Here is a 14,573-nt window from a genome sequence, read left to right on the forward strand (position 1 = left end):
AAAAAACATATTTTACTCAGCAGAAATGCTTCCTGAGATCTTGAGAGTCACGACAGCAAAAACTAAAAGTGAGCCCGACACGAGCGGTCAGATTTGTTGTAGAGAAAGTCCGAATTATAAGGAACTGGAGTTCATACTTAAACTATAACGCTACTGCAACGTGGCCAAAACTTGTTTGCCAAAATCAAAATTGTCTCCAAGAAAACTGAGTAGAACTGAAACTCCAATCTGCAAAATCAACAGGTAGAACATCCTCACACATTTCTATAAACACCCACACACACATATGTATATGTACACAGTAACGTAGCCACCACAGAGTCAAGAGAACACCTTTCATAGCCATTCAGTACAGTAGCCGGCCCCCATACTACATGTAAATCCACTGGCGACAGAGTTATTACACAGTGAGTGATAGTTGCAGGCAGTGGGACAGGGAAGCTGACTCAGCAACAGTCAAGCTAATGAAGAGTTGGAAGTGCTGATGGGGGACACATAACCACGCTGGACAGATATACACCGAGCGAGACGTTTCGAGAACCTGAGGGAAATATCCTCAGAGAAAAAAAGAAGAGAATCACATCAATAAAGTCAGCTCAGCTCGAGGGATACCTCAGCCTCACGATGAATGTATAGCGCTTAAACATGGCGTTATTGTACAGGGCTTTCAGTGTGTGTGTGTGTGTGTGTGTGCTCTGGGCTAGTTTCTCATTAGGTGGCTTTACGTTGATGGTCTACAGTAGCTGACAGACGTGAGACACTAATGTCCCTGAGCTGTAGGTTGCACTATTCAGGTTGAGGTGTGTGAACGTGTGTGTTTAAGCCCTCACATAAAACATTAACGAAGGTTTGATATATGAAGAGAAGCCACTGCAGCTCCTAGAAAGACATCGGTCCTCATTTATCTTTTCTTCCCTGTTAACATACTACGAGCTGAGGGACGTAAGGTTCTTCAAATGATTTCTGTGCGAATTAAACTTTATCTGTGTCACAAACAGAGATTCTGATAAGGCAGATAAATCACTGTGTTTAAAAATGTACTTCCGACGCCGTCTAATGGTGATTACTGTCTACCAGGGAGTGCAGAATGTGCCACACGTGTTTGGTTTTGGCAGGAGAATGGGTCACACTGAATGCCCGCTTGATAAATGAAGGCCAACATCTGCAGCCACACGAGCTGACGCTGCGTCTGAAGATGACTCATCGTCGCTTCCTGTCACACTGAGAGAAAAAGCTCGAAACGCAGACCAGGACGTCACATGACCACACGGCGAGCAGATACGACAGAGAACTGGGAAGCATTTTGCCACTGGTCACGACAGTCACTCAGCCACGGCGAAGCTAGCACGGGGACACGACAGGTTTCACTTACAGTCTCTGTGCAGGGAGCTAGTGAAGGGGTGGGAGGGGGCAAAGGCTTGGGAGGACCTTCTACGAAAACCCCATCTACATCTTATCAGCTTCCCCGTCGCTGCCGTAACCATTGAAAACCTCGCTAAACTCGGCTAAGTTGTGGATGCTGGGGCTGGGCCTCGGACTCTGGCTAGGCTCGGGGCTATGGCGGGGGCTGCCTGAGCGGCAGGGGTAGCAGTGGTGGTGTTGGGGGTGTTGGTAATGGGGGTGTGGGGACCGGGATTCAGACTGGGCCTCCACCTTCATTCTCTTGGCCTCGTTGCGCGACTTGTAGCAGAACTCGATGAGGGCCACCAGCATGGCCAGGCCCAGGCCCCCGACGAGGATGTAGAAGACCCCCGCCACGTTGCTCAGACTGAGGGCCTGGGACGACTTGTCCTGTAGCCGGCGGTGGGGGGGGGGAGAGGGACAAACACAGAAGTCAGCGCTCGTTTTAGGAGAGAAGGCAGAACAATCACTCAACACTTCTACACATTCAAGACAGGGTCAGTAGGAAAAATCACACAAACACACAAACACTCACATCTCTGTTCACTACACTTCCTCTAATCTCTGTTACAGTCTGTAGCATCAATGATCTCCTATATATTTAAGTTACGTCACTGTATTAAAGGGTCAGTTCAACCAAAATATATAATATATATAGTATATTTTCTCACTTAACCTCAGTTCTGTCTCGTACTGCAAATTACTTGAGTTCTAAGTGAGTTTTAAATGAGATTTTATTTATTTTCTTTATAGTTTTTCTTTTAAAATTGCAGATTTTTACATTTTTGTCAAGCACTTTCTAGTGTCGATTTGAAAATATACACATAAAAATGATTACTATTAACTAAATTAGTATTTAAATATGCAAATATGTCAAATTTCTACATGACCGCAGAATTTAAATTTAAAAAATAATCTCCAGAATGAATATCTTTCTCAGAAGACACATTCTAGACGGCTGCACCCGTCAACAACAAGATCTGTGAGACGTGTTTTTAGCTGCCATTTGATAACTGGATAACTTTAAAATCAAAGAAAACTTAAAAACACAGAATGACCAGTATTATCTTCTATAAATCCGGTAAGTGTAACTCATTATAAATCTAAATATATTTAAATCATATCTGTGTATTTAGATATTTAGACTCTTTCCGTGCATCCTGCAACTCAAACTTATGATCATGAAGATAAAGAGGGTAAATCATCAGTAGTTTCCTGTTGTTAATAAAAAACACTTACTGCCTTCAAATGCAAGTTGTGAGCTCATGGTCACAACTTGAGGAGTTGCGTAGGCGAAACGTTTGACGTTCAACTGGTTTGGTGTCAAGAAGCCACGAGGCTAACAGCTTAGCAAGCTAACGACCAGATAACTTTTTATAAATTTAGAAGGAAGACAGTACTGCAAAACTACAAATGTTAACCTATCGTCTGGAAACATCAGCAATCTCAGTTCCTTTTAAGTCGTCAAAACTTTCCCCTTACAAGGTTGTTAAAACCGTAAGACGGGACGGTTTCTCTCGAGCGAAATAAACACATTTGAAGGCAGCAACTGTCTCTTTCCTTTTCTACATTTCTGCATAAAAAAAATAACTCAAAACATCAGTGGATTTACACACAAGTCCTGAGTGGAGACAAACACATGAAACAGAAATATTATACTTGTGCATTTACGTATTTGGGATCATTTATGATTTGTTTTCAGTTTCTGGTGTGACCTCCTCTCGCAGCAATAACGGCAACTAAATGTTTCCGGTAAGTGCTGATCTGTCGTCTGGAGCGACTTGGGAGGATTTAAGTCTATTCTTCTGTGCATAAACACTTCAGATGTTAGCGGGTTTCCTCTCATGAGCTTCTTGCTTCAGGTGCTTCAAAATCAATATCCTCCAGAATAAACAAATACCCAAGTTTAATATTTCTTTGTCTGCTTTCAGGAGTCATTTTTATACAGAAATGTAGAAAATCTTAAGAGTAGCACTGTATGTATTTGCTGATCTTCCACAATCGATCTCAATTAAGTGAGAAAATATATATATTTTTTGTCGTTTGCATTAACTGGCCCTTCAATAATCCTCCATATCTGAACAGCCTGCCTGTTTGTTATCTCTGACATTGCAGCTTATCTACCTTTCATTCTCATTTCCAGGTGATAGCATGTGTATGCTGCTGACATGTAGTGTGACATACAGTAACCCTCAACAAGCCCTGGGACCATCTAAAGTGTGAGCCTTGCATCATGCCTTGTGGCTGTCATGCTGTATCCCTCAGGCTACACCTCAAGTCTCTACCTGCATGTCTGACACTCTAAGTGTATCAGCCAGCCTGCTGTGATAACAGAACAGTACTGCCAGCGTTATAAAAGTGTGCATAGATACAAAGAGAGGAGGGGAGGCTCCCAGGCTGGTGGAGACTGACCTTACTTCCAGAGTCCTTGGGTCCGCACTCCCCTTTATCGTACCACCATTTGTTTTTCAGTTTGTCTAAGACTCCTGCTTCACTCAGTTTCAATACGGCAAGGTTTACGGGCGTTCTTCAAATCAGGGGGGGACGGGGAAGGGTGGGGTGGGGAAAATAACATAAATAACATCATAGGACATGTTATTTTATGTTATTCAATCAGAAGAAGCCCAACAAGAGCAGCTCAGTACTCTTCACAAAGTGACGAAGCCGGAAGAGGGGCCCCACTGTTTCTACATGTCTCTTTGCTCATTGATTTGTCTGTTTTCGGGGGTTTGTTGGAGATATTTAGGGGGGAAGGAGGGGGGGCCGAGCTAACAGACACATATATGTGGGGCCCCGGCTGCATCGCTTTTCTGGAACGGGCGCATACTGCCGGGACCTTTCTTAAAACAATCATGGAGGCTAGTACTGTCAAAGCAAAACTATTGGCTCAGGAAATTAGAAAATGTTCAGCGGTGCATTGAAATCACCCAATACGGGGCTGCTGTCTCATTCTAAGATAGAGTTTGTAGAGTCGCTAAGTAGATTTACAGTTCAAACTTAGCTCTACATGCGAATATTTCTGCTTTCACAGTACTCGCGCTTCTTTCCAGATGAGAGGAAGTGTCTAAATCATCCGTGTAGCCGAAAATATCGACCCGGCAGATGCTCCTGTTGCCAACAAAACACATTTCTTTTACCCGCATCAAGGTCACATGGGCATAGCGACATAGCGGCTAACCTTCTCGCCACCGCCTCCGCTGCCACACTCTCCTTTGTCGTACCACCACTTGTTTTTCAATTTGTCCAACAGGCCTTGCTCATTGAGTTTTAACACTGCCAGGTTAACTGCACTTCTTGAAAACGATAAAACATATTTGGTGAGAGGGGTGAGTATGCCGTCCAATTTGGGAGGGAATGAAAAGAGGGAGGGGGTGGGGGAGGGGGAGGAGGGAGGAGTAGCAGTAAGAGAGGGGACAAGGGTGGAAAAGTGCGTTAATACCCAATCGAGAACCAGAATGCACGGTGAACACAAATCTCTCTCTCTCTCTTAATGTGCCGCCCTCGTTAAAATAATGTCAATAAAATCCTGATTTTACTCTGAAACTAACCAGAGATGTGTGCTAACATGTTAGCATTAGCAAGTGCGCAAGCTAGAGCTGATGAAACAATCATCACCGTCTACTTTTATGCTGCATGAATCAGAAAATTACTGTAAATAAAGTGTTTTGTCTTACATTACGTCACCTGGTTGATGTTTAACATAAAAGTTGTATTTTTAGGTCTTCTTAACATTTTCTCATTTCCTCAAAAAAGGGTATTAAAAGGTTGATGACTCATCCTGCATTTGGGGGCGTGTACTATTTTTGCGTCCAATAAAACTCTTTCTCCAGTTTTCATGTCATTTAGCTGAAACGTGTGGGCGGAGCCTGCTCAGGTCATTACTACTAACCAATCAGAGCAGACTGGGCGTGTTTATTCATTTATTTATTTTCAAATCTTTTAGCTACGCTAGCAACACAAAATACGGCTGAAATATCTCGACAAATACCAAAACGTTTGCTGGGAAATCTTAAACATAGGCTCACAGTCCCTAGAAGTAGTAATCGTTCAATATTTTAGCGTTAAATATTGCTAAATTGTGAAAAAAATGGCCAAGATGTGTTAAATATAGACTCAGTTTCTGGAGGAAGATGGCTTATGACGTTGGCAATCTTCTATGTTAAACTCTAGCACCACCATTAGCGTGTTAAAAGTTGAATTTGTATTTTAGTTTATGATTAAAATACATAACAAGAATATGTATAGATTTATCAGGAACCATTTGTTATAGGCAGCCAATGACCAGGTAAGTATGGCTACTGTCAGAAAGCTTTTCTACCCTAGCAAAGACTAAATATAATGTTTAACTGAGCAATTGTTGGCACGTAGTTGACCAATTTTCGACATTAAAATGTTGGCACTAAATGTTGGCAATCCGCATCGCTGGTCCCAAACTGCCTCCTGCAGCCGGCGCACCGAGAAACAGGCACCTTCAAACAATTTGGACCTGCTCTACACATGTACGTACGTGGGCCAATTCAAAGCTCAAAGGATTTCTGAGCATTAAGCTGCTCTGGAAAATCGTGATTGACTTGCATAAATGTCCTTGAAAAGCTTTTTTTAAAACGAGAGTGCCTCGTAATTTCATGGGCTGTTTTGCACGCTGCTGCGGTGATGTCTGATGATAGCGCAGCGACAGAGAGAGATTTGCCTCGGCGTGCATTTTGATCCCTTTTAATTCATCTGTATCATTATGCAAACAAACGGAAAAAAAAAGAAAGATAGAAAGAAAGACACACAGTCAGTAATGGAAATGGTTCAGAGACACAAAGCACACACAGCTAATAATTCCATTTAAGCTGATGATTTTTGATTGAGGAGCCGCGTGAAATAGCAGCAGCCCCGACTAACGGCGTTGCCAGCTCTCGACGTTGCTGGTGTGTTTCCTCGCTGATATCCGGACAAGTGTCTGACAGAAAAAGATAATCCCCCAAAAACAACAACGTGGAGGCCTGGAGGGGGAGGGACTACCGTGATCTGTCAGGGACTCTTCCTGGTCAAAGCAGTGGTTGAAAACTGGCACCAGCCTGGCTGCAGCAAAAAAAAGACAAACAAACCAGTAGCTGCTCTTCTTTCACTTTGTGATTTCCTGTGGCAGAGGAATTTACAGAAAACAACTAACAAGGTTTAAAATTACTGGCTGCGAGGAGTTGGAACACATTGCTCTGTTGGCACGGTTTAGCTGACTCTAATTACATATGATCAACGATAACAATGCTCTAATTATCTATTATCTATGCAGGGGGCTTCATAGAAAAGTGCTGTCCCTACTTTTTAAACTAATGTTCTCCTGCAGGAATATAAGAAAGTGCAAGCGTGGTTAAAGCTGCACACACATAAACACACCTGTGCAGCTTTTGCCTTTAGTATATTTATCCACTCCCCACAGTGAGGCCTTGCTGGCGGGCTTTGATCGATGAGCGTTTGGATTGAAAGTGCAACTCCCCACAGTAATGACACTGTATTCGGTGGCAGCTCTGTAAATTCCACTGTGTGCGGGAGGCAGCGGCAGAGTCTGGCGGCAGAGTTACCCGGGGCTGCGCATTCAAACGGCTCCCAAAACGCTAACACACTGAGAATAAAGAACCAGTCAGCCGTGAAGGAAAGACTGAAGCGGCATTAGCTTAACATCTCAGAATAATTACATTTTGCGTGTAAAAATGCAGATTATCTCCTAAATAAGACATTTTCAGATGAGTTTACTGGCGCTCCCAGCATGCCATTCCAAACGTCAAGCACAAGCGTAAAGATTTACCTGGCCTGGAAACCTGTGAAGGGTTACGAGTGAAATAAAAACCACCCCTGCATCATCACAACAGAGCCCGCACATGCATGCAGCAAACACAGATGTCAAAAAGCTGCAATTTCTGCCCTGAAACAAAGACATAAAACGCCCCACCCACGCAAAAACCAAGCAGTAAGTGGAGACAGAGATAGAAAAGGCGGCACACCAGGGAAGGTGGAATACCATAACAACACGTATAACATATTGTTACACTATTCCACCCACCTTAACTGTGAACCCTTGGGTGTAGCTACTCCGTAGCCTTTGGAGTCCAAGTTGCCTCCCACTTTCATTGTGTCGCAGGGCTTGCGCTGCTCTGTGTACTCATTCATCGTCGACTCCAGCAGGAAGGCGTATTTCCCTTTGGACTTGCGGACACGCGCCACCCCCTCAGCCGTGGTCTTGGTGAACACTGTGGGCTCGGCCGACTTCATGTATCCCCACATCTTCTCATAGACGGCAATCTTGGACCGCTGTGGGGTTTTGGGGGAGGGGTTAAATGTAGACGTGGTAAGAGAGATGGAGAAAGCACATCCACGCGCAAGAAAGATAAAACATGGTGCATCAGTTTACTTTCTATAAATGACCTGGACAACTTACCACGTCTGGTGTGATAATTAAAAAAAAAAAGCTACTGCACATGATGGGTGTTCTAGTTCATTTAAAGTACATCCACATTTTTGTGGTATCTAGCAGCGACAATAGCTTTAATATAATTTGTCCTGGTTTAAAATACAAGATGCCGTGCCCCAATTGTGGCAAATCATCAGTTTCCCCCCTCACTTGAGCATGATTCTTTCTTAATCTGGCGTGAAAAAGGTATTGTCTCATTTAAAGATCTGTACATAGCGGATATTTTTGTCTCATTTGACCAGCTCAGAGCTAAATTTGATTGACCAAAGTCTCATTTTTTAAGATTTCTTCAGGTCCGAGATTGGATTCGTAAACAAACAAGATCATTCCCTGCAATCCCTGAACAACAGCCCATGGATACTTTGTTCCCAACAGCTCCATCTAACAAAGGCATAATATCAGTTATGTATATGAAACTCTCGTCTTTACAGACGTCATCTCTTGACGCACTGAGAGAAGCATGGCAGGCTGATCTGAATTTACGAATTACAGATACTGAATGGTCAGATATATTTTCAAGGATACACTCCTCATCAATCTGTGCCAGACATAGCCTACTTCAATTCAAAGTAGCACACAGACTGCACTTGTCTAAAGCCAGAATCGCAAAGATGTATCCAGCTATTGATGATTCGTGTAATAGATGCAATTTTTCACCTGCAACATTAGCTCATACGTTTTGGTCTTGTCCGAGACTCTCGGGTTACTGGACTTCTATATTTGATGCCCTGTCCAAAATGTGTAAAAGACCAATAAACCCGAACCCCCTCACTGCCATATTTGGTATTCAACGCGAGGATGATCATCTTCCTAGGGCACAAACTGATCGCATTGCTTTTGTCACCCTCTTAGCGAGAAGAATAATTTTACTTAACTGGAAACAGGCTGCCCCGCCCTCCTATAAACATTAGGTTAGAGACACGCTGCAACTCTTGAAGCTAGAAAAGATTAGACTGGCTCTACGACGTCCTAATGATAATTTCAGCAGGATATGGCAACCTTTTATTACATACCTGCTCGAACAAGTATGCTCGAACATTTCTCAGCTTATGCCCCACACATCTGGAATCATCTACAGCTAACTCTTAAGTTAAACTCACTCGTCCCATTCAATCACTTCAAATCATTAATTACTAATTCCCTGTCCACCGTTTGCAATTGTTTCCTCTGATCCTTTTTTTCATTATGTTCTTTATGGTATTTTATTGTGAATATCTGTTGTGTATTTTGTTTGTTTTGCTCTGTACTCTCGTCTGCACTGTAAATGAGGCTCGCCTCAGTGTACTAACGAGTTTAAATAAAGGTAAAAGAAAGAAAAGAAAGAAGTTATGTCCTATATGTCATGTATATATTGTCATTTCTTATTAATGAAAACTACATGAATGCTCTCTTACACACACCTTATGTTTTGTCTGTTTTTTCTTCTTCTTCTTATTTTTGTCGATAAAATGTCTATTAATATTTTTTATTATTTATATATTTATTTTTTTGCTTGTCCCCTTGGGGAGGAGGGGGAGGGGGGGTTTGTTCTTGTTCTTATATTTCTGTATATTTGTAAATAAAGTTTAAAAAAAATAAAAAATACAAGATGTCTTCCTTGACCTCTACACAACGGAGGTCAGCAAACCACAATAAAAGTGCAAACAAGGAGGTCAGGTTTGAATTCATGTCGTGTTAGGGTCTGAATTCAGAGCCACGTTTCTCTTCTGCACCTGAACTCAGACTTCTTAAACCTAGATTTTTTTTATATCACCTGAGGCCGTCCACTGTTGCTTCACTAAGGAAGGCAGATTTTTATAGAGGCTGCATTAGTCATGCCTCCTCATAAAAATGCGCACAGAAGGAGGTCAAGCTTGAATTCATCTCGGTTACGGCGAATTCAAATAACAAGAACTCTTAATGGAAGCGCTGGAAAAATTTAAACCCAAGCGGTAACTGCCAAATTTGACGTTAAACACCTGAAGGTATATTTTTCCTTTACATAGATTTTTATAGAGTATGCATTATGCATGCCTGCAGAACATTGATAAAGCGGTGCAGCACTTCCTCTGTTCCTACATACGCTGTACTGTACGTGCAGACTAAAAGGCTAATATGAGGTCTATGGAACTGAGCACGGATGATTGGAGAAGTCAGAAAGAAAAATGGAGGATTCAGTTTAAATGTATTCAAGCCTCAAGCTTCACAAAGACTTGGGTGGAACTACTATAATATCTTTTATGTGGAGCATATATTTGTAAAATGTTTAGTGTCACTGTCACCATGGCTTTAAACAACCTTTACTCCTAGAAATTATGTTTAAATGCCGACCACAGTTCTTTACACAAGCCCTCAACCACCGTGGGATGACTTGGCACAGATTAAAAGAACATTTCCTTCAATTTATAAGTGGCAAAACACAATTAATAGTCTGCTGTTTGTGTTAAGGACTGCATGCGTTCGCCTACCTGTCTCAGAGGAGACCATTAACTCCAGTAGCACCAACCAACTCACCCTGAAGAACTCTTTGGTGGAGCCGGAGTCCAAAGTGCCGTAAGCGATGTCGGTCTGCTTGGCCAGATCCTCGGCGCTCTCGATGGGCGAGACCATCCTCTCCACGGTGAGGAAGGCGGCCAGGTTAGCCGTGTAGGACGAGATGATGATGAGAGTGAAGAACCACCACACTCCCCCGACGATGCGTCCCGACAACGACCTTACGGAGAAGAGAGGAGGAGGGAACGGAGGGACGAGGGAAAATAAAAAAAAAAAAAAAAGAAGAAGGGAAAAACAGTGCAAGGGAGCCGTTTGGAAGGATTAGGAAGCAGAAGAGGGATGAAGGGGGGGAGGGAAGTAGTGCAGGAATATCAAGCAGGAAAATGAGAGTTGTAAGAGGTAAAATTAGGATAAAGGAAAGAGGAGATAAAAAGAGGAAAAACACAAAGTCAGTGTTGCACAACGCAGCGAACGAGAGAATAAGAATGAGACATGATTGCATGGACGGACACCACCGTGGTTAGAAAAGATGCCGATGAAACACCACAAGGTGGAGCTCTGACAACACTCAAACCTGCCAGAGCTGTATTTACCCCTCATTAGTGCAGACTGCCTCATAAAATATCCCCACATGCTTGCGCTGAGCGGCTTTGATAAATAAAACGTAAAGGCTACCTCTGTCCCTTCTCCCCCCCTCTGCCCACTACCCCCTTATTTTTGTTTACTGGTGGGATGAAAAGAGCTGCAGGTCCCTCGGCCGGCGCAGCAGCAGCAGCAGCAGCAGCAGCGCCAGCCACTGTTCTTTTCTTGTATTCTCGCTCGGGGGAGACAGATAGCTCGCTGCTCAGGAGCGGCGGAAGGTCGTGAGGAGAATCTTAAACCATAAATGCTGCATTGAGGAGAACAAACAAGATTCTCCCCTCGGTGCAAATCAAACAGCCGAGGATACAAAACCCTCAGGCCTCCGTGTCAGATGGAGAGAGAGAGAGAGGGAGGGATGAGGATGGTGTTGAGGAGGGGAGGAGACGGGCATCTGCAACAGTCAGTGTTTTTCTTGGCTGCTGTCTCGCTGTGTCTTCTTGCAATCTGCTCATATTCAATTGAACCCCCCCCCACACACACACACAGGATGTAGTTTACAAAACAGGTGGCAGCATCCGTTTTGCTCCACGTACAGCTGATAGTTAATGACACAAAAGGAAAAAAAATCTAGGGTGCTTGATTCAGGTTTTAAGAAATCGCCAGGTCCTGCCAGAGAGCCGTCACTCCGAGCGAAGAATCGCTGAGGAAACTTCAGTTTTCTCGGCCTGGAGTGCTGCAGCAGAGCATGTCTCCTCCACGCGCTGAGAAAGTCTGCCCATGAAATAGACTTATTGACGTATTAGCTCTGGATTTGAATACAAATGACTCTCTTTCTCAGCCCTCTCTCCATTCTCCTTCGCATTGAAAGTGTATTTCTGTGGCTTTTGAGCACAGAGAATTTCACTGCCTGTAAAATAAAGAGGCAAACGATGAGCTGAGCCGCGCGGATGATTCCTATCCTCTCCCTCTCTTTCCTCTTTGCCTCCTTTATTTCCCCATTCCCACCTGGCGAAATCCTTTCATCCCCTCTATCAGACCCTCTCCATCTCTCTCTGTCTTTCTTTATTTAAACAGAATCAGCAGAGGATTGTGGGGGCGCAATAATGGGACCAGAAGAGGAGAGTCTCTCTGCCATCCCTGCGTGTTTGCTGGCTGATACCACTGACTTTGATCCACAGTGACACACTGCTGTGTCTTGATGGGCCTGCAGTAAACAGAGGGAATGGGGGAGGGGGTGAGAAAAGCTCAGCACTGCGAGTTTGGGTAATTTTCAGGACATGTCGGTGCTTTCTCTTTTCTCTACGATCCCTGAAGTGAGGATGGATTACGCGTTATATATTTAATCCTAATAATAAAGCAGGCTTTTATAATATAATATATATATTGTTCATTTCCGTACAGCTAATAAAGGACCGGCTTACAGCTATCAATTAGAACAACAAGCTTTAGATATGTACAGTTTGTTTTATGTTGCTTTGTTTGTCTTACTTGGTTATTAAGTAATTTAAGTGTAGCAGCGTGATTAAGAACTCGGCTGTGAAAAAAAGTTGCACTTGAACACACGGCAAAGACTGCGGCCAACAGCCTGCTGGCACAAACGCAATATAAAGCTCTGCTGTAATAAGAAAAATACCGGAAAATGTTCCACTGCTGTTAGATGGTTGCGAGAGAACTCGACTGTAATGATGAATGAGCTCCGTTTTTCCCATGAGCGGAGAAAAAACAAGAAAACCGGGGGAAAGTATTAGAAGAAATAAAGTGGAAACAAAAGAGAAACTGGCTCCGGTGTGGCAGCAGCGGGATTCTTCAGAGCAGTGGTCCAGTAAACCTCAGCAATTAGTCTGCACGTTTCCCCTGCCGGTTAAGTTCATTTGTACTTATTTAAATCGAGTCAGACACATGTAATATGGCTGGTATGGTCTGCATGTTGTTGCAGCTCAATGCATTTCAAATAATTTAATTTTAGCTTCCAGATACGCTCCAAACTAGCCTGGTCGTTACCATCCTACGTTTCCGCCCAAAATGTGATTTCGGTCTGGCACGTTAGTCTGGCCCAATGTAGTAGGAATCTGTCTCTGTAATGGGCGGATGCTTATTTTGAGGTTTAAAATCATTGGAGTTCCCTTAACCAATCAGCAACGTTTGGTAATGACGTATATTGTGCGCCGGAGTTCAGGCTCTTACGCTTACCACTTCCGCTTCCAGTTAAATAAATCAAACTTTTCCCAAAGCCAGTTGGAAGGAGAGCTACGACGTCCTTGCCATTTATAAAATTGACAAGACAAGCCTCTTGTTCTGGTTTTAATTCCGTGATGCTCTCCAGAGTTGAGACAACTTCGCGGATGGCTTCTAGCGTCTCTTCCTCCGTCGCCATTGTTGCTATGCTGTTGAACTACAGGCTTCGCTGGACTACAAGCAACTCGGCAGGCGAGTTCCGCGTCATCATTCAACTGTTCGCTGATTGGCGCGGTTACACGCGAACCGCGGAAGTGCAATTGGGCCAGACTCCGTGCGAGACCGAAATCAAATTTCGGGCGGAAACGTAGGATGGTAACGACCAGGCTAGCTCCAAACTACACTGTGCGTATAAAAATTATGCACAAGCTGAAAAATTGCACCAGCATGAAAGGAACCTCCATACCAGCAGGTGGCAGTAGTCTGTATTGGTCATTTAAAAGGGGAAACAGGAAGAGCTACTATTAGCTGGAAGGCTAGGAACTCGGGACACAACGCAAAAACTAGGACAAGAGACGACTGTCGGATTAGCGTGTCACACAAACTGAAATACCACTTAAACTATATTTTATTTATCATCTATTATCGTTACAGATTATGTCACTTTACGGTGACACTGGGATGAAAACAGATGGTATTTTTCTGTACTTTTGTTTAGGAGTAATTGCCAGCAAATACAAAGAAAGCACTGTTATACGTTATTCAGTCTCTAAGCGCTTTAACTTTGTCTTCGGTTCTCAGACTTGAGCAAATAGTCTTCACGTAAAGACAGATCATTTGTTTATAAAAAGGCCTGGGTGATTTACTGGTACAGCTGTTCCCAATACAAGAGTAAACAGTGCGGTTGCTTCTTGCAACTGTTTTTGGCAGTAGATTAACTTTAAATTTGGTGCTTCAGTGAGTATTTACAGCGGCGGCGCGGCGGCGTACTGTATGTGAGAACATTAACTACAGCGGCTGTGTTAATCACAATGATGGAAACCCGTGCAGCGGCGTGGCTCAGCGGACAACAATTTCTTCGGATGGTTGGTCCTTCCAGTCTGTAAATACAAAACTAAACCGTCAGACAAACTAAAAACGTGTCCAGCAAATTGAGATTAAAGAGAAAAGTTTGTCCACTTTTAGTAATATGGTGCGTGCAATTACCCAAGTGTTGCGAGTACAGGTGTTTTTCGGGCATTATAAAGCTCTGCTGTAATAAGAACGACTGGAAAATGTTTCACTGCTGTTAGGAGTTGTGGAAAACGTCGGAGAGAACTTGACTGTAATGATGAACGAGCTGCGTTTTCCCACGAGTGGAGGAAACAAGGAAACCGGGGGAAAGCATTAAAAGAAATAAAGTGGAAACAAAAGAGAAACTGGCTCCGGCGTGGCAGCGACGGGATTCTTCACAGCAGTCGTCCAGTAAAACCTCAGGGTGTAAGGA

At 43.4% G+C, this 14,573-nt stretch overlaps 1 protein-coding gene across 2 annotated transcripts in view; it reads right to left on the bottom strand.

Moving 5' to 3' along the window:
- LOC311502426 (glutamate receptor 4) overlaps positions 1 to 14,573 on the bottom strand; it is a gene marked incomplete at its 3' end in the record, with an annotated part of 134,472 nt that overhangs the window by 1,496 nt on the left and 118,403 nt on the right. Inside the window, exons 12-15 of one of the 2 annotated variants that reach the window (XM_084564640.1) lie at positions 10,352 to 10,550; positions 7,451 to 7,698; positions 3,814 to 3,928; positions 1,654 to 1,791 (exon numbers count right to left, since the gene is read on the bottom strand). In XM_084564640.1, the coding sequence (XP_084420766.1) occupies positions 1,654 to 1,791; positions 3,814 to 3,928; positions 7,451 to 7,698; positions 10,352 to 10,550 (700 nt within the window). Of the gene's footprint in view, positions 1 to 1,653; positions 1,792 to 3,813; positions 3,929 to 4,579; positions 4,695 to 7,450; positions 7,699 to 10,351; positions 10,551 to 14,573 lie in introns of both variants that reach the window. The other variant, XM_084564639.1, reaches the window with a different exon arrangement.

This window comes from Chelon labrosus (assembly GCF_963514085.1).
Source record: "Chelon labrosus genome assembly, chromosome: 17".
NCBI lineage: Eukaryota > Metazoa > Chordata > Actinopteri > Mugiliformes > Mugilidae > Chelon > Chelon labrosus.